General features: G+C 45.0%; 2 protein-coding genes across 4 annotated transcripts; one reads left to right on the forward strand and one right to left on the reverse strand.

Annotated features, from left to right (window-relative positions):
- Positions 1 to 1,000: 1,000 nt before the first annotated feature.
- On the reverse strand, positions 1,001 to 11,000 carry LOC147235399 (uncharacterized). 3 transcript variants are annotated; one of them, XM_086143490.1, is made up of 22 exons: positions 10,868 to 11,000; positions 10,282 to 10,430; positions 10,026 to 10,127; positions 9,266 to 9,364; positions 8,488 to 8,590; positions 7,435 to 7,487; positions 7,259 to 7,348; positions 7,079 to 7,183; positions 6,899 to 7,000; positions 6,677 to 6,802; positions 6,499 to 6,597; positions 4,613 to 4,658; positions 4,460 to 4,521; positions 4,317 to 4,380; positions 4,132 to 4,241; positions 3,965 to 4,051; positions 3,744 to 3,845; positions 3,465 to 3,563; positions 2,196 to 2,297; positions 2,036 to 2,110; positions 1,859 to 1,939; positions 1,001 to 1,439 (listed from the first exon to the last, which is right to left on the reverse strand). In XM_086143490.1, the coding sequence occupies exons 1-22, from the start codon at positions 10,887 to 10,889 to the stop codon at positions 1,125 to 1,127; spliced, it is 2,193 nt and encodes a 730-aa protein (XP_085999616.1). In that variant the 5' UTR covers positions 10,890 to 11,000; the 3' UTR covers positions 1,001 to 1,124. The 3 variants fall into 3 exon arrangements, with proteins under 3 accessions (XP_085999616.1, XP_085999617.1, XP_085999615.1); XM_086143491.1 differs by having other exon boundaries at positions 3,968 to 4,051; positions 7,076 to 7,183; XM_086143489.1 differs by having other exon boundaries at positions 7,076 to 7,183.
- Positions 11,001 to 12,567: 1,567 nt separating this feature from the next.
- On the forward strand, positions 12,568 to 17,315 carry tp53i13 (tumor protein p53 inducible protein 13). The gene is made up of 9 exons (XM_086143496.1): positions 12,568 to 12,837; positions 12,985 to 13,062; positions 13,339 to 13,374; positions 13,655 to 13,713; positions 13,805 to 13,883; positions 14,345 to 14,473; positions 15,045 to 15,215; positions 15,301 to 16,183; positions 16,618 to 17,315. Exons 1-9 carry the CDS (start codon positions 12,721 to 12,723, stop codon positions 16,722 to 16,724), a joined length of 1,659 nt encoding a protein of 552 aa, XP_085999622.1. The 5' UTR covers positions 12,568 to 12,720; the 3' UTR covers positions 16,725 to 17,315.
- Positions 17,316 to 18,425: the final 1,110 nt, after the last annotated feature.

Genomic DNA, 18,425 nt, shown 5'->3' on the forward strand with positions numbered 1-18,425 from the left:
GGACTGTCTCAGAAAATTAGAATATTGTGATATAGTTCTTCATCTTCTGTAATGCATTTACAAAAACAAAAATGTCATACATTCTGGATTCATTACAAATCAACTGAAATATTGCAAGCGTTTTATTATTTTAAGATTGCTGATTATGGCTAACATCTTAAGAAAACTCAAAAATCCTATCTCAAAATATTAGAATATCATGAAAAAGTAATTTTTCTTTTTTTAATTGCATTACAGAAGATAAAAAACTTTATCACAATATTCTAATTTTCTGAGACAGTCCTGTATGTGTTACCGGTCAGCCTGTACACTCAATGTAAATCTCACAATGTAGACATTTGTTCCCGACATAATAATGCTTATTCTTGCTCATTTTATTGCCCCGAGAAGATGTGGAGTCAATCCCGGCTGACATTGTGCGAGGGTGGGTCACCCCGGGGCCAGCGGCAGGTCAATAGATCATTTTCCATTTTTCTCAATCGACCTCCTGCACGGGTTTCGTCCGCGAGCTGAAGAGAAGCGGAACATGCAGAACCCGGTCGGCCTCTGGGAATCGAACCAGGAACCCTCTTTTGTGTGTGTGTGTGTGTGTGTGTGTGGGGGGGGGGGGGGGGGGGGGGGGGGGGGGGGGGCGTTACTGAATTTGCCACGAATCGTTCATAATGACATGGGAAAGTAAATCTCCCAAAGTTGTTAAAAATAAAGCCGCTGTTCTGAATCAAAAGTGCTAAAACACAACTCCTGCTGATTAATAATAAAAATAAGAGAAACAGTAATGTTTTTATTGTAGTCATGGACAACAAGACCAACTACCCAAGAGAGAATCATGCTTTTATTTTTTGAACTAACACTTGAATCAAAATGGCTTATTCTACTGACAAGCAAACACGCTCCTCATTACGGTGGTCATTCCCCCCCCCCCCCGTGTTCCCCATTTGGCCACAATCCCATAATATCACAATGTGCTTCTCAGCTAGTGATTTTCCAGAAACGAGCTCCGTTTTATTCAACGTGTTTATTCAGCGACCCTTTCTTTTTTAAACATCATCGGCACGTAATCCCTTCCCCGAAGCAAAAATTCACACTCTTTATCGCCGCCATGGATTTATCCGCGTGCTGCGCTATCAATAATATTTGTAAATGGAGCTGTAGTGAGGAGTGGAGTGGCTCCCCTCCTCCCCGTACCGCCTGGGAGTGTTCATCAAGGCCTCCATGGGGCTCATGGGTCGGCGGATGTGGGCCCGGGGCGCCACGTTCAGCTGGGAAACGGCGGGCCTGGATGCGTCCGATTGGCCCGGGGGTCCCAGATTCACCACGGGTTTGGACGGGAGGGTCTTGAAGGTGGCGGCGGGGACGCCGGGTTTCGAGCCGCCGTCGGACGTTGAAAGGCGAACCCGACGGCCGGAGCCGGAGAGAGCCGTCTTCGAATCGTCGCTTTTCTGTAACGGAAGGGAAGGCGCCGGCCCGCGGGGGCGGAATCAAGACAGGTGGTGAACGCCGTTTCTTTGAGAAAACTTAGAATCACAGTTTACCTGTCTGTTTAAATAAGACAGAATCGGCATTAGTTTAACCCTAACCTTATTCTCCTGAATCTTTCTGCGCTCTCGAAGGGTTCCCAGAAGGCGCAGCTTTATCTACGACAGTGATCCTGCCGGTTATTGTTATTTCTTTGATGCACATTTAAGCTATTATTGTATCAATTTAGCTGTTAGCATGTAGCTGTTAGCACTACTGTTATTACTGGCAGTTGATTGTCCATGTCGAGCGCGGATCTGTCTGCGGTTTCTGCAGCAGCAGAAGGGAAACTGTCACCCAAAACAGAAGTTTTATCGTTATTTTGTTGTTTTCTGGCATTTACCGTCTTTTTGTCCTTCTTCTTTTTCTTCTTCTTGTCATCCTTCTTCTTTTTCTTCTTGTCATGATCACTGCCGGACGAGGCCTGGGATGCAGGGAAAGTTAGTGTTTCTCCCCGGAACTAAGGAAAATCATCACATCTTACATCTTTGTTTAACCGATAGGGCAGGACGAGACACACCTTTTTCTTGTCCTTCTTCTTCTTTTTGTCTTTCTTCTTCTTCTTGTCTTTCTTTTTATCCTTTTTCTTCTTCTTCTAAAATACAAGAAGAGTGATCGCGAGCGGGCAAACGACTCGGCGGCGACGGTGGAGAAACGGGAGCGACGCCGCGTCAGCTCACCTTGTCGTCTTCGCTGTCGGACGAAGAGGACGAAGACGATGAGGACGAAGACGAAGACGAAGATGAGGAAGAAGAGGAGCTGTCGTCAGAAGAGCTGGACTTCTAGAAAGAGCAGTTACAAGAAAACCCAACGGTTTATAAAGTTTCCACCGTTAAAGACCGTGTGATGTAATCTCTCTTCATCTTTCTTTGATAGACGCCGACACACAGGGAGAATTTTAATGACTTTGACATTTCATCTAAGATTGACTGAGGCTATTATAAAAGCAGGGAAATTCTTCCTCAACCTTAAGTGTTTTTATTTACCCATAAGCTTTTTAAAGGAAATGCCTTTTTTTTTTTAATATATATTATTTTTAATTATTTTAGCCTTTGTCTTCAGGGTTTTTCTTCTGAAGCGCATCGGCCGGTTGCAATGAAGGAGCAGAGACCATCTTTACGACCAATGTGTGGAGAGCCTCTGTCCAAGAAAATCATATTTTCAACTGTTGATCGCCACTAAAAATTCACGGCCCAAAGTGTCATGGTAGGACTTTGACTTCATTAATTTGGAAAGTAGAGACCTTTTTTTTATTTTGGTTTGGTCTCAGCGCTGCGGTTTCTTTAAAAAGTTGCTTGCTTTTCAGGTCACCATGGTGAAGACCCCCTCAGCCGATGCCTGTCCCTTTCTTATCCCCGGGATGTGGCATCAAAATATGACGCTCCTAGCTCGAGGCGTGCTTCAATGATCTAGTCTTGAATTTTGCCAAATGTGATAAAATAAATGGCCTTTCTCCTTTTCTTCGTATCGTCGCTAATTCAGGATAACCGAAACTAAGATTCTATGCTGATGATGCACACTTCAGTAATCACAGAAGTGTAGCAAGTCACGGATGTTGGGGTTTATGTTGATGCTTGTCTGTGTGATTTTGGGGTTGCTTGGAATTTCGTGGGTGTGGTTTGAGGTGCAAGGAATCCTTTTTTTTCACCCGGAACGGAGCGGGAACAGTTTGTTGCATTGCAGGCTTGTGTGGCGCAGCTGTGGCCAACAACAACTATTGCTTATTAAACGGACGTTTTAGCATCAACCGTGTGGCTTCCCTGACTAAAACGTTAAAGTAGCGTTTAGCTATTGGTTCAAACACTGCATTCACAGCCTTTGCCGCTGTAGTTTAAGATTAGCCGAACAGTATATAATACAGATTTGATGGTCACGTGTCATCATTAATTCTCTTTATCATTCGATGTGTTTGCCTGGTCACACACTCAACGTCAGCAATTTGAGCTTGCCTTTTTCTTTTTCTTCTTCTTCTTTTTCTTCTTCTTCTTCTTCTTGTCATCATCGCTATCAGATGAAGAGGAGGAGGAAGAGGAGGAAGAACTGGAATCCTGTATCGGTCGCAGCAGAAAGGGAGCATAATTGGACGTTTTAATTACGACAATTATCCGATCGTCTGCCTGCTTCTCGAACCACCGGTTCGGTGAGTCCCAGGAATCAACGCAAACTGAAGGCAATGATACAAACAGATTAGCAAGATTAATTCTGAACACAAATGTCTGGAAAATAACCTTGTCCTTCTTCTTCTTCTTCTTTTTCTTCTTCTCCTCCTCGCTGTCGGATGAGGAGGAGCTGTCAGAGGATGACGATGACGATGAGGAGCTGGAGGAGTCCTTCGGATTGTATGGAAAAAAAGTCTCGATATTATTTGATTTGGATTCCGTGGGATGGAAACACTAAAACTTTCTGGGGTGTGACGTTTTCATTGACATTCAAACATCTCTCGACATACCTTCTTCTTCTTCTTCTTCTTCTTCTTCTTCTCCTTCTTCTTTTTCTTCTTCTTGTCGTCATCACTGCCTGAAGAAGAGCCGGAATCCTGGAGAAAAAATACAAATAAAAATGGCATCTTGCCGCACGAAGACCCTTTTTGGGGATTTAGCGAGTCCCTGTCGTCACCTTTTTCTTCTTGTCTTTCTTCTTCATCTTCATCTTCTTCTTATCCTCTTCATCCCCTCCGTCACCCTCGTCGTCACTCAGGTGGCCCGATTCCAGTGACGCTCCCTGAGCTGGATAAGAGGCGTGTTTTTAGACAACGTCGACATTTTTCTCCGAACGACGGCGCGATTTCTAAAAGAGCCCACCAGCTGATGGCAAGACCAGCGCACTTTCCTCCGTGCCTGCGGCGCTTTTCTCGACCTGCCGAGACTAAAAGACAAAAACAGTGAGTTATTAGTATCAGAAGAAATTTGGTGTGGCACGTCTGATGCACATGCACCTTTCTTACCTTGTCATCATCGGGAATTATCTTGGGCTCTCCCTCCGGACTAAAGCTGGAAGCATCGCCGCCTGCAGGAGAAAAAAAGAAGCCGAAAACCCTCACAGTGACAAGGATTTTCCGCGTGGGATGCAAGTAAACACAGGAAGTGAATGCACTCACCAGTCGTAGATGCCACGGCGGAGTCGCTGGGCTTCTGCTCTTCATCCTGAGAGAGATCACAAAAGTAGTTTTCATGCCGATCATGTGATCCTCTAATTCCATTATACACGAGCAGGAGGGAGGTGATGTTCAACCGTCCCAAATTCTCCCACACAATTCCCCGTCTTATGTCCCTTCACCGGCTCCCGTTAGCCGCGCGCATCAAGTTCAAGAACCTGGCGCTCGCCTACCGGACAGTAAAAGGAAAAGCCCCATCTCATCTCCAGGATATGGTCAAGCCGCATGTCCCTACTCGTCCCCTCCCATCTGCCGCCTCTCGGCGACCGTCCACCCCATCACTCAGAGCCCGAACCAACTGCCGATCGAACCGGTCTCGGCCCCCCAGTGGTGGAACGAACTCCCGAAAAAGGTCAGAACTGCGGGGTCGCTGCCCATCTTTTGCCGTGAGCTGAAAATGTACCTCCTTACTAAGCACTACCCAACTAATCGCACTTACCCCCCCCAAAGAAAAAAAAAAAACAAAGAAATGTATGTATGTATATGGTTTGGAGATGGCTATTTGGTGGAGTGGTCACTTCTGACTTCCGACTCCTGGTACTTTGGATCTTCGGTGACTGAATTGCACTTTTTGTAAGTCGCTTTGGATAAAAGCGTCTGCCAAATGACTGTAATGTAATATAATATAATGTAGGTCCAAACAGGACATTCATTCATTCATTCATTCATTCATTATTACTTCCGCTTATCTTATAACGGGGACGCTGAATCTTCTCCTAGCTGTCATTGGGCGAGAGGAAGGGTTCACCCTAAACAGCTGGCCGGTTAACCTCACAGAGACATGCCACCATTAAACCTCTCATTCACACATCTGAGCAATTTTAAGGTCTTCATTAAACCTCCTGCATGTTTTTGGACTGTCTGAGGAACCCGGAGAACCTGGACACGGAGAAGAATGTGCAAAAGAACCCGAATCTGAATCCTAGCAGGAAATTTCTTGCGGCAAGGCGGAAGCACTAACCACAACAACCACTAGGTTGAAGTGTTAAACAGCGAGTTGCGACATTTTTGGAAGTATTCATTTTTCCGCAGGCCCGGGCAGGCAGGCAGGCAGGTACATCAGAAGTGTGTTCACTTTCGGCAGATGTGCATTTGTTTTTTCTTTTAAACGCACAGGACACTCGTCTGTTGTAGCGCACTTGACGCTGTAGCCCTAACTGCACCCCTGGGCGCCACTATACAATTGCTCATATAAAGGGAATTAATATAGAATAAATTATTATTAATATCACCCGGACGGTGTTCTGCATGACTCGGTAGAAATGCGAAGAGGCGAAGGAAAGCTTTACCCGAGCCTGCATTCCTTTAATAAGTAAAATACCTGCATGGCCTCAGAGAGCGTCCCTCCCCTCGGGCGGGGAACCTTCGCCGCCATCTATTTTAATTTTATTATTTTGAGTTCTTTGGTCTTTTCCACCCGTTGAATCCGAGAATAATCAATATGTGCATGAGGGTAAAACTTATAGACGAGAAAACAGATTCACATAAAAATCCCCAAAACAACATTACCTTGTGCGAAAAGGGAACCCGAGTTTATTTTTGCGCGACCTTTACTTATATCAACACATTTTAAAAATGAATAAAAACAATACAATGTGTGTGTAAAATACAATCGTAAGTGTGCAAGCACTTCACCTGGTGCTCATAAATAAGGTTTATATTTATTCATATTATTTCAAATCTATTTAGCGGGCTCCAGGTTTTCATTTCTATTTCTAAATTATGAATTAATTATGAATTAATTATCTAATTATTATTCCTCTCATTATTTCAGCAGTTTTTAATTTTACCATCTATTCAAACTAACAAACAAAGAGACGAGGAATCACCTTTTTCTTGTCCTTCTTCTTCTTCTTTTTCTTATCCTTTTTTTTCTTTTTATGCTTTTCAGCATCGGAGGACGACGTCGAGGATGAAGAGGCCGAATCCTGCGTTGATAAAACGTCGTTTTTAACTTTTTCCGGAACACGGGGGCCTCACGTCAAACGCGAGGCATCCCGGCTTTACCTTTTTCTTGTCTTTCTTTTTCTTCTTCTTCTTATCCTTTTTCTTCTTGTCGTCGTCACTGTCGGAGGACGAGGACGAGGACGAGGAGCTGTCCGATGAAGAGGACGAAGAGGAGGAACTGGAATCCTGTGACAGGAAGAAAGGAAGAATAAACAAATCGGTTTTTGGTTTTTTTTTTGCGATTCTTTTTGGATTTTTTATGAATCAATGTTTGTTTAAAACCTTCTTCTTTTTGCTCTTCTTCTTTTTCTTCTTCTTCTTCTTCTTCTTCTCGTCCTCACTGTCTGAAGATGAACTATCGGACGAGGATGAGGAGGAGGAGTCCTGCAATGGGGTGAAGAAAATATACCAGTTGTTCGATAAAGGTTTGGTTTTCCATGGTTTTCCAGACAAAGCTACCTTCTTCTTCTTCTTCTTCTTCTTCTTCTTCTTTTTCTTTTTTTTCTTCTTCTTCTTCTTTTCATCCTCGCTGTCTGAGGACGAGCTGTCGGACGAAGAGGACGAATCCTGTAAGGAGGAGAAAATACGGGACTCAGCTGTTGTTGTTGTACAACGTCCTGTCCGTGAACAACTGTAACCAACCTTCTTCTTTTTTTTCTTGTCCTTTTTGTCCTTCTTCTTCTTCTTCTTTTCTTTCCCCTTGTCGTCCTCATCGTCTGAAGAGTAGCTATCCTGAAGCGGAAATACAAAAACGATTTTAAGCCACAGTTGTTCCCCATCAGGAGCGCAGTCATGGATTTTTCAGCCAAAAGTCTCACCTTCTTCACCGGCAGACCCTCTGCAGGCTCCTCATCACCTTCACCACCAAGACCTGGAAACACCGAATACAGTCAAAATGGAAACATTTTCTCAATTACCGGTATTTTGATCCCTGTCACATGGGTTTTGCCCAAGCGGGCAGCAAAACCGAGGGTTTTCGTGGTGCTTGGATTCCGGCGACGTGTAATAATCGATATTGGAAAACTGTGATAGTTTTCAAACTCATCTGCTCACACCAGAAGGAAAAGTTCAGCCAGCCCAGACGAACTGATTTAAAACGACAGTTTTTCCACTTGCACATCCTGTTCATACAGTTTACTCCTCTTATTATATATTGTTTGGGTTTTTTTTTTTGTTTTGTTTTTATTTGCTTACTCTTATGCACATTTTCACATTGTACACATGACAATAACCACTTTGAATCTTTAATATGGTGGTAAATAGCTAATTTTGTTTTGTGGTACAAAGAGAAGTGAATTTATATATTCATTTGTTCCCATCTGTCTCTGCGAAAGATTTGGTGTTTACCCTAGACACATAAAGGGACCTAAGGTTATTCACTCGCTCACGCCTATGTCACATAGAGACTTACGGCCATTCATATCTCATATAGAGACATGTGATGGATTGGTCTCTTATTCCCATCATGCATGGAGATACAACCATTCACCCTCTCATTCGCAGATCTGGGCAATTTAGGGTCTCAAATGAGCCTCTTGCATGTTTTTGGACTGGAGAACCCGGAGGAACCCCATGCAGACACAATTAGAGCACGCACACTCCACACCCAAAAATCAGAATCCGACCGGGAACCTTCTTGCCGTGAGGTGGAAGCTACCACTGCGCCACTGATTGATACATTTCCCATTCAAACACCACCAGAGATATGACATTTCTGGTGAAAATCTGTAGAAATGCTTCTTCGGCGTTTTCCAAAGCGAGCACTCGTGACAGGGCTCGGGAAGATGACAGTCTTCGAGACACCGCGGGAATGTTATGCATCTGCAGGGGGAAGGCTTAATAGCACCTGGGAAATTATGTTTTGCACTTACCGCTCTGAGTTATCACAACGTGGTCCCAGACGTACTCCACCTCCACCTCGGAATTTTTCGTCTTGCTCTTTTTCTTCTCCTTCTTCTTCTTCTTCTTATCATCCTGCAAGGATAAAATGATTCCTTCCAATTTCCCCTTTTCCATTACTTGTTTGTGAAGCTATGTAATACTCCCCAATATCAACACATAGTATGTGCAAAAAGGATAAATATTGTAGGATTCTGGAGGCGATCCCCCGTGTTTTAAAAGTAGCTATAAATCCCATAACTAAGCTCGGAGTCATGACTCGTGCATGCGTTTCCAGTTTCCTGGCATGTCGCCCGGGTGCGGTCCTCTCCTTTCAGATAGCACGGGTCATCAGATAGAGGGCATCCGCATTTACGCCCTGCTCTCCCTGTTTGTATTCTCACATGTCTATTTAATTCTAATGCTTTAAAAATGACTTGTGTGGCAGTGGATGAAAACCTGCGTTAACACTTCATTGGGGTTAAAAAGAAAAAAAAAAAAGGGGGGTTGAATTTGTTTTGAATTTTAAAGCCTCTCATAAAAGGAGCCGCCTGTGTTTCCTTTAGCTCCTGTTATTCCACATCACGTGTTTGCAGTTCCTTCATGCAAAATGTCAAAAATGGGTGAAGACAAAACAAAGAAAAGAGCAGTATTGCCCATTGCGTGCATTTCGAGAGCGAGGGTCGACCTGCTTGACCTTTTTGGGTTTCCAATAAGCCCATCATTCGTGGCAAGATTGGACAAAGTCATGCCTATTCACCCGGGACGTACCTCGCTGTCACTTTCTGAGGAGCTGCTGGAGGAGGACGAGGATGAAGATGATGATGATGAGGAGGAGGAGGAAGAGGAGGAGGAAGAGGAGCTGGAATCCTGTAGGGGAATAGGTGGGGCACGTTTGAGCAATACATTATGCACACATCGTACAGGTTTATTTATCCTTGCTTTTGTTGGAGAAAGTGATAAGTTAGAATTGCGGGAGGGTGAGTCAACGCGTCGTCGCTGAGGCGGCAGAAGGGAAGGGCAGCTCAAGCATTTGGGAGCACACAAAAGAAACACCAGCAGCTATTTTACTGGTGGTACAAACACGTACGCACACACACCCATTTCTGTTATGCTGTGTCACAATTCTATCGAGTACAAATCCAACTCCTGGTGCAATCCGCGATGCGCCGTACAAGGGAGAACGGCGCTGACCTGATTTCTGCAAAGCAATCCTCCTCGCTTGACTTCCGACGGCACTCGGGAAGCTCATTGGTCGACATATCGATAAACGTGGGAAGCGGCGCCGTGCCGTGCGATCGAATAAATCGAATAAACCTGTGCGTCTGCAACATCGTGACAAAAGATGATGCTCAGGATGATGCCCGGGTTTCAATCTTATCAGGTTTCAAGAAGCCCAAATACCAAAGAGAGATGAATAATGAGTGCCATACAAGAGTTCATGTTTGTGGAAGTTAAGTATTTAGCTTCAGACGCTTTGGTACAAAGAGCCAGCTGTTATTGTCATGTGAACTGCAATTACGACACGTACTTTCTTCTTCTTCTTTTTCTTCAGCTTCTTCTTCTTCTTCTCTTTCTTGCCCTCGTCCTCGCTGTCCGAGGAGGAAGCGGAGCTGTCGAATGAATACAGCTCCTGGTGAAAAATAAAAAGTTAAAATGCAGGCGCTACTCACTGGAATCAATGTGCACCATGAAGTGATATATTGTCGTCGCATTCGGTTTGATGAGCATCGCAAAAAAAAAAAAAAAACAGCCTTGATATTCTGCAGAATGCATGTTTTGCTGACCGTGTTTTGCTTCATTTCTAGAGTGTTTCCGATTTGACTCTTTGCTCCTTCCACCTGTGCTGGGTCTTCAAGCTGGGCTTCCTCAGCTGGAGGCTGCAGACTCTCAGGGGGCTCCTGAGGGAGCTCCACACTCGCAGATCCATCCGGATCTACAAAATGCAAGTTTGGATAAGACGGGTTCATACTGATTAGCCTAGAATCTACAGAATTATCGGTATCCGCGTCGTGCATTGCCGATCGACCCGGGAATAATCTGTTATTGCAGCCAAGTCATAACATAAGAGAGAATTGCATCAGGGCACTTCCCTATTTTCCAACTTCCTTGTATTGCAATTAGTCCTTGGAAAAGATCAATACAAATCAAACACAAAATCCTGGTTTTAAAATCTCGAATTCCAAATCTGTGAATTCAGCGCCCGCCGACATAAATGGCAATTATGAATTCTTCTGTTATTACATTATACAACTGCCACTCCCTTTGCAGTAGAAATGGTAGTTGATTTTGTGCATATGTCATATGACACCATATTTTTCAAACAAACCCAATGAAAAATATAATGACCTTAAAACAAAAATAAGAGCAAACCTTTAGGGAGAGTGGACGCCATTTGGACCCAGACCTCTATCTCTCCAGGGGCTAAGCCCTTTCCTGTCAGTGTGTGCTTATTTTATGGCAAGGTGTGTGTGCTCTTGTATGTGTGTGTGTGTGTGTGTGTGAGTGAGGCTTGTGGGTGGGGGAAGAAAGGTAAGTGTCAAATGGCCTTAACCAAGTTTCAAAATAAAACACACTCCGAAAGAATTGAATTGAAAGGATAAGATATTAAAGGAGTTTGCTCTGTAAATTGAAATTCTGTTTTAATCTGCACGCGAACCAACCGACGCCCTCCAGGTTACAATTCCTCTTGAGTCTATGATTATCTTTCTATGTTTTATTTTGAAAGCAACATGACCATCATAAACAAATCCTTCTGTTGAATGATTGCATGACCTGTGCCAACAGGTAATGCCTGTTGCACCGCCTTTAGTTGCAGCTTCAGTAAAGTATGAGCCTCAAACAGAAGCTTTTCCAGCAATAAAATAATGCGATGTCTTAATTATGAACTCAGATTTACTAGCAAGTCTTTCAACAATTAATTTGTTTGTTTTGTTTTGTTTTTTTTATTAATTTTGGCAAAAAGAACACCAGATTTTTCTATGTAATATTTCTAGCCTCTTGATGAAGGGGAGGCTGAACATTTTTATTTGCAATTTATTTTTATTTTCTAAATTGTTTGCTGAGACAAGGTCACTATCCCGGGCTTTAGAGCAAAACAGAGCCAGTCGTTTTCACAGTTTTATTTTCACGAGCAGAACAACTAAATAATTAGTTGTGAAGATAAAAAAACGGATTTGATTTATCGATAAAGGCTTTGTCTGTTGAATATTGTTTGACATAAGACGCGTTCAACATTTTAGCAAATTGTAATGTCTGGCACTAAGAACACACCAATTCCCCCTATGGGGATCTATAAAGTTGATCTTATCTGATCTTATCTTATCTTATCTTATCTTATCTTATCTTATCTTATCTTATCTTATCTCATTCACACATGTCATGTCCTCATTATGTCTATGTCATTATCTATTTTATCCCTGTTGTATTTATATTCATATTTATTGTTGCGCTGCTATGACAAAAGAATTCAATAAAGTATTATTATCTTTTATTACAAAGTTGAATGTAATCTGATAACAATTATCTAAATAAAAATAAAATTTAATCCCTTACATCAAATAAGCATTGCTGCATAGCAAATACTTGCAACCTCTTGTGTTTCTTTCTCTGCTGCACGTCATTACGTCATAAAAAGTTGTACACGCCAACAAATATTCGGATTTTTAAATCGTATAACGTAGTTTTGGCGCCTCCCGGAGGAGATTTCGGACCACTGGCCTGCAGGAGAACTCTCTGCTTGTCGAAAAGGCAAAACATGATCCTTTCCTCACTCCGTAGTTCGCAGGCTGGTAAAGCGAAACGGAGTTAAAAAGAAAGCCAAAGAATCTCGGGAACAACCTATTTATTCAAAATAAAATTCAGTTACCCCAATTTTTGATTTAGTGAGCTGGAAAACAAATAAATTGCGGTTGTTTCTAAATGTAAAGTGTGGTAAGAATTACTCTAGTGACTGTATTTCAGTGGGAAAATGCAACACTGTTTCATATTAACACGACAACCGACTCTTATTTTGAAAAACCGACCGGAAGCAGTTGCTGTTTTAAGAGCCGCTTGACGGAAGCCGACTCTTCGCTGGCAAGGTAGTTTTGCAGAGTTCACTTGCGTCCGTGTTGTTTTGCAACTGATGCTAAATTTGAGCGATAAGATGTAAGACCGCAAGCTAACAATGGGCCGCCGGGACCTGCCGGAACTCTGAGCCGTTTCCCCGGCGATCGTGGCTCAACATGCCGAGCCGCCCGGCGCCCCCGCGGCTCGTCGGGGTTCTGCTGGCCGCGCTGTGGGTCAGCCTGGGCGGATGCGGAGCGCCTCCGTCCCCGGGGCCGCTGTGCGACAATGGCAAGGTGAATATGGACGCCCCTCAATTTGTTTGTGTGTGTTAGTGTGTGTGTTAGTGTGTGTGTGTGTGTGTGTGTGTGTGTGTGTGTGTGTGTGTGTGTGTGTGTGTGTGTGAAACAAATCATAACAATGTCCTCCATCTGTGTGTTCAGCGTTCCCTGGAAAAGGATCTGCCTGTGGATGCTCTCAGTTGGAACTGCCAAAAGTCTCCTCAGCAGGCGCCTGCTCAGGTAACCATGGTTACATGTGACCCCCTCATCATCATCTGCATCAACATCTTGCTCATAGTGTCCAATGTTTCTCGAGAAGATGCTGTGTGGTACACTGCACTCACAGCCAACCCATGGTGGCATGGTGTTACAGCTGTCAATCAGCACACATACACACACACACACACACATACACACACACACACACACACACACACACACACACACACACACACACACACACACACACACACACACACACACGCCAATATCCTCACTGTTGATCTCTATCTGCAGGGCTGCTCCAGTATTGACACAGTGTATGATACTGAGGTGAGTGTTACACTATCACGTCTCTTCACCGACCTTTGACCCCCCCACACCCCCTACCCACACACACACTCTCTCTGATCAGAAACAGATACGTATTGCAGCGCAGGACAGTTTTCTCAAGATTGCACATTTAGGCCAGTGCCAAAATAATCAGCAAAAGCAGTATGTCGCAGTTTTTACCACGCCTGCTTTTATGAGCGTTTATCACAACCGTTGTGTGTTTGATGACGGGGCGTGTCAGTATATAAACTTCTAATGGGATCTGATTTCTCCTGAACAGCCAGCCAGGCAGATCTGCATGGATGAACCCATCCTGTACACACACAGCATTCCCAACAGGTGAACGCCGCATCGCCCAGGAGGTTTCATGATGGGTTGCAACGCTTTCCATATTTTGGAACTTTCCTTTTTGTGTGTTTGTTTTTTTCAGTGGTTCTTACAGACCAGTGAGAGCACAGAGCGGAGCATACATGTACTGCCCTCCTCAGCGTTGGCTCAACAATTTGCACGTAAGTCCAAAACACATACATCACAACATCCCTCCTTCTTGCAAGGACAAAATAATACATGCACTCTATTTTTCCACAATTTCCACAATAAATCTGCATTATTTTACTGCACATGGAACTACTGTCCATTTAAATTGCACTCTTCCTTGCACGTGCACTCTGTAAGTTTCACACCAAGCTGTACTCAAATGTTTTATCTGCACTGCCAACGCTGTTCATACTTATAATAATGTTTACACTGTCATTGTTCATTATTAATCCATCTAAATGTACTGTGGACAGCAAAGTGAGAATTATATTGTACAGGTAAACACATTTCCTCACTGTAACTATGTCGATAAACAGGTTATGCCGGGTTTCTCAAGAAAATAAATAACCACAAACACACACACATACTTGATGTAGTAAATGTTGGTGCTAAGCAGCGTAACTAGCATCACGTGCACTTGTGTCATCGCCAGCATGGTGCCGCCGTGCTGCTCTACCACCCCTGCGTGCCGCAGAAAGAGCGCGTCCTCCTGGTGGCCTTGGCCCGGTCCTGTCTGCAGGACTACGTGGTGACCGCTCACCCGCAGCTCAGAGAAAGCACGGTAAGACAGACGTGGAGACAAACACAGTTTCACCTGACAAGTTTCCTTATTTCCTTTTTTTGTCCTGATCTGATTCAACTCCTATTTAATTCTTTCACTTAGATCCCGATTAAATTAGTGGAGCCTTGACTTAGGAGTTTTCCGAGATATGAGCCGTCGCTCTGTAAATTGTTACATTTTTCATTCATTTATTTATGTATCTTTGTGATACGAGCCGAGATCTGAGTTGTGAGCGAATGGGATGAGCCTTCGACACCGACGAGGCCGTGAATAAATAATGTACTCAATAACCAGGAGTTATTGAGTACATTTTTCTTATTTAAAACACACAACAAAAATAGGGGCCGTGGAACGGATTAATAGTCCTTCGATTCATTTTAAATTGGGAAATTTAATTTGATACACAAGCGAATTGAGGTACAAACGAATAAAATCAAGGTTCCACTGTCTCAGTTATCACAGCAGGGTTTTATTCATCTGATGATTATTTTGCTGCTACTGCCTTATGTACGCGTGAGGAGCCCACAAATATTTCTGATGCTCACCTCTAGTATCTTGACTCTCCGTTCAGCCGGTAGCCCTGGTGTCCTGGGGCCGCACTCTGGAGCTGCCCACCGCCGCTACGTCTGACACCTGCCGGTGGCTGGAGGCCACTGCCAAGGGGCCGGGGATCAGGAACCAGACCCGCAGCTACAACCTGCTGTTGGAGCTGTCAGCGGAACGGGTGGAAGACCCGGCGAAGGTTCGAGTCGGTCTCGATACGACCATTCGAGCACTAGTGATGAGGCTCTTTGCTCCAAAGCTGATGTTTCATCTCAATCCCTCAGGAGCCTCGCTCCATCCGGCGCTGCTGCGAGAAAATCATCTCTTCCCCGCCGGATGGAGCCACGAAAGCCAACAGTGACACAGTGCAATCCAGACGGGGAGTTGAACTCAGGCGGAGGAGAGCCGCCTTCAGAAGACACCAACGAGCCCCTGTGGCAAACACGACAGAGGAGACGTTTGGCTTTTCAGCCCGGAGGGACAGCGTCGGCAGTAAGAAGGTGGAGAACGGCACGAAGGAAGCCAACACGGCTTCTCATCCCAACGGCTTTGCTCCATCGGACACGAGGAAAAATCTACTCGCGTCCGGCTCGGAAACATCGGAGGCTACTCTGACGTCAAAGTCCTCGCAGGGCACGGTTTCTGGGCCCCGGAAATCCCTCGGTCTCAAAGATGGAGGCGCCGACACCGACAACCAAACGCACAAGGTGTCAGTCAAACGCACGAAGCTGACAAACAGCGTCCAAAAAAAGGGAGAGGACAGAAAGACGGCACGCGGCGAAGTCGACGTAAAGGAGCGAGAAGTGGAGGGCAAACAGAAACCCGGCGACGTACATCCGGCTGAAACTCGGGCGGGGGCTCAGACCCGCGAGCGGCCGCAGTCTGGTGAATCCCCGCCCGACGCCCGCAGCTGTGACGACGGCTGCAAAGAGGGCGGGAAATGCCAATGCCCCACCGAGACGGAGATGGCGGGCCGAGCCACGGCTCTGAGCAACGGGGTGGCCAAGACCCCCAGGACGGATGAGGCGGCGTGGGCGGCCGCGGCCCTGGGCTTCCTGCTGGTCCTACTCACTCTATCAGTCCTCCACACACGCCTCTACCGCCACTGGAGGACCGCCCCAAGCCTCTACTGGCACGACCCGCGGCAGGACTATGACAGCGTGGCAGGTTAGTGGAAGTCACATAACCCACCATTTCCCTCCCTTTTTTCTTTCACATGATTGGAAAACAAACACAAGAAAACCACCGACAAAATTATCAGTGTCTTGAGAAACTCGACATGCTTATGTTAAACCTCTAGAATAAAACTTTCAAACCAAGCTTGTCGACGATAAGCCCGAGGCTTAAACTCAGAAACTTCAAGCCCTCAGCTTTTTTTTTTCCCCCGGAATTTTCTTGTTTTTCCAAGGGCGTATTTTTAGCACCCGGAGTGTGTACACTCTCTGCGCTTCATTAAAATGCCCCCACAGTTTTTTCCACGTAGCGCTCCCTGCAACTTTGTCCTAGAATGAAAACAAAAAAAAAAAGTTTTTATTCAAGTTGAACACACTCCTTGTATTCACCAGCAATTAACACTCCATGTATGTGTGTGTGTGTCGCAGATGTTATCCGCAGGAGGCTGCGGATCGCGAAGAGAAGGCGAAAGCGGAGCAGGAGGCAGGAGTGTGTACTCTTGCCCAGCTCCTCCAGCTCCGACGAACTCCTTTAGGAACACTTCATGTGAAACACCTAGGGGGCGCTGAGGCTCTAAGGCGGATTAAGGTCACGACTTTCACACACCCCAAATAGCGCCGTTTGGAACACGGGGGGGTGAAACCAACATCGTTCTTCTACAGGGTCGCATCGATCTGTGTCCGAGCAGTTATCATTGTGCGGTTTAAGAGCAACGTGGAAAACTTAGCGTCTGATTTGCTTAAATCAGCATCCGGACACCGGTTACTTTTCTCAATGACGGATTTCTCTTTTACACAGCTGTTATCGGTCACATCACACCCAAAGGAGTCATTTTTTTTTAAAGACTATTCATCTTGAACCGTCTGACCAGCCGCTCCAGCTGCTGTTTTCTCCACGGCTTTTTTTTTTTATACAATATTTTTCCCTTGAAGGTAGAAGTACGTATTCATAGTTTTAGACACAGAAACAGTATCTTGTTTCTTTCTTTTGAAGGTCTGACATTCCAACGTTGCTGTTTTAGGCAACACGGTAGTCGTTTTAAAACATTTTTTTGCAAAGACTTGCAGCTCGAAACAATCGGCGGTGAAACTGCAAACCCGCTCATTAAATAAAAGTTTGTAAATACGATGCAGAGTTTGTGAAACTGCTTTTCCTTCAGGCACCACAGCCAATCACCTGCCTCCATTTAACCCTCTTCTCTCACACACCAAACTTCACGTCCTCTTTCCCTCCGTCCATTTACCTCCTCCATTTCCAAGTCCAAGCCATCCGTCTCTCATTCCTGATCCTATCCATCCTTCTCACTCCCAAAGAGAACCTCCACACCTTCAGCTTTGCCTCCTGTCACACTATCCTCACACACTCAACGCCAGTCTCGCGCTGTTGCTTTGCATTTTGGACAAACAGCATGAAAACAAGAAATACCTAAAGAAGTCTCAAAAACAGAACACACAATTTAAAAACCACTACAAGAAATGAAATGTCCCCTAAATTTTGTAAAAAAAAAAGAAAGGCTTTTACAGTCTCAAGAAAAAATAGAGCCCTGACAATGACCTTGTTTTATTGTTTTATTACAAATGTACAGCTTATGAGTTTCCATTACCATTGACCTTTAAAGTCATTGTTCTCTCTAGTTTATACAGTTTTAACATCTTCTGTTAAAAGATAACTCTCCCATCACCCATCTCCCAAAGTGTGGAGCCGTGAACACGGGCGCGTGCGCGTCCGTACAATTCGCCGCTCATCTTTTTTTTTTTAAATATTTGGACTTACAGTGAAGCTTGGTCCTACCGATGAGCGCCGAGGGTGTTTTGATACTGGGATTTACGTGCTGAGATCCTGCATGAAGGGGAAAAACAAGTGTGTTGGGGCGCGAACCGATGGAAGCGTTTTTAAACATTCACCCTGGAGGCACCCGTTCGTAGTGTCCGCACAATCCAGAGGGAGCCGGGCCATGTGCGTTTTAGACCCGACCCCCGAATCCCTACCCCACCCCAGCTCTCCCCGGCATTCTGAGATGACTAGTGCTCAGCCCAAGTGCGCTTTAGACCTTTTTCCCGTTGCACCCCTCACACCTCGCGCTGAGATGTTCCCTTTCGGGTGGGCGAGAGTGCGGCGCGTAAAGCGGATCCTGCTTTTCACCCGGCTGGTGTTTGAAAATAGTGCAACGATACCACGCCGTTGGGTGATCGAAACCGCTGCTCCTGCCCGTGGCCCCCCCCGGTACAACCGTCAA

The sequence above is a fragment of the Fistularia commersonii genome, chromosome 3 (assembly GCF_037954325.1).
Source record: "Fistularia commersonii isolate RoL2024-O1a breed Wild chromosome 3, RoL_Fcom_v1.0, whole genome shotgun sequence".
In the NCBI taxonomy this organism is placed as follows: Eukaryota; Metazoa; Chordata; class Actinopteri; order Syngnathiformes; family Fistulariidae; genus Fistularia; species Fistularia commersonii.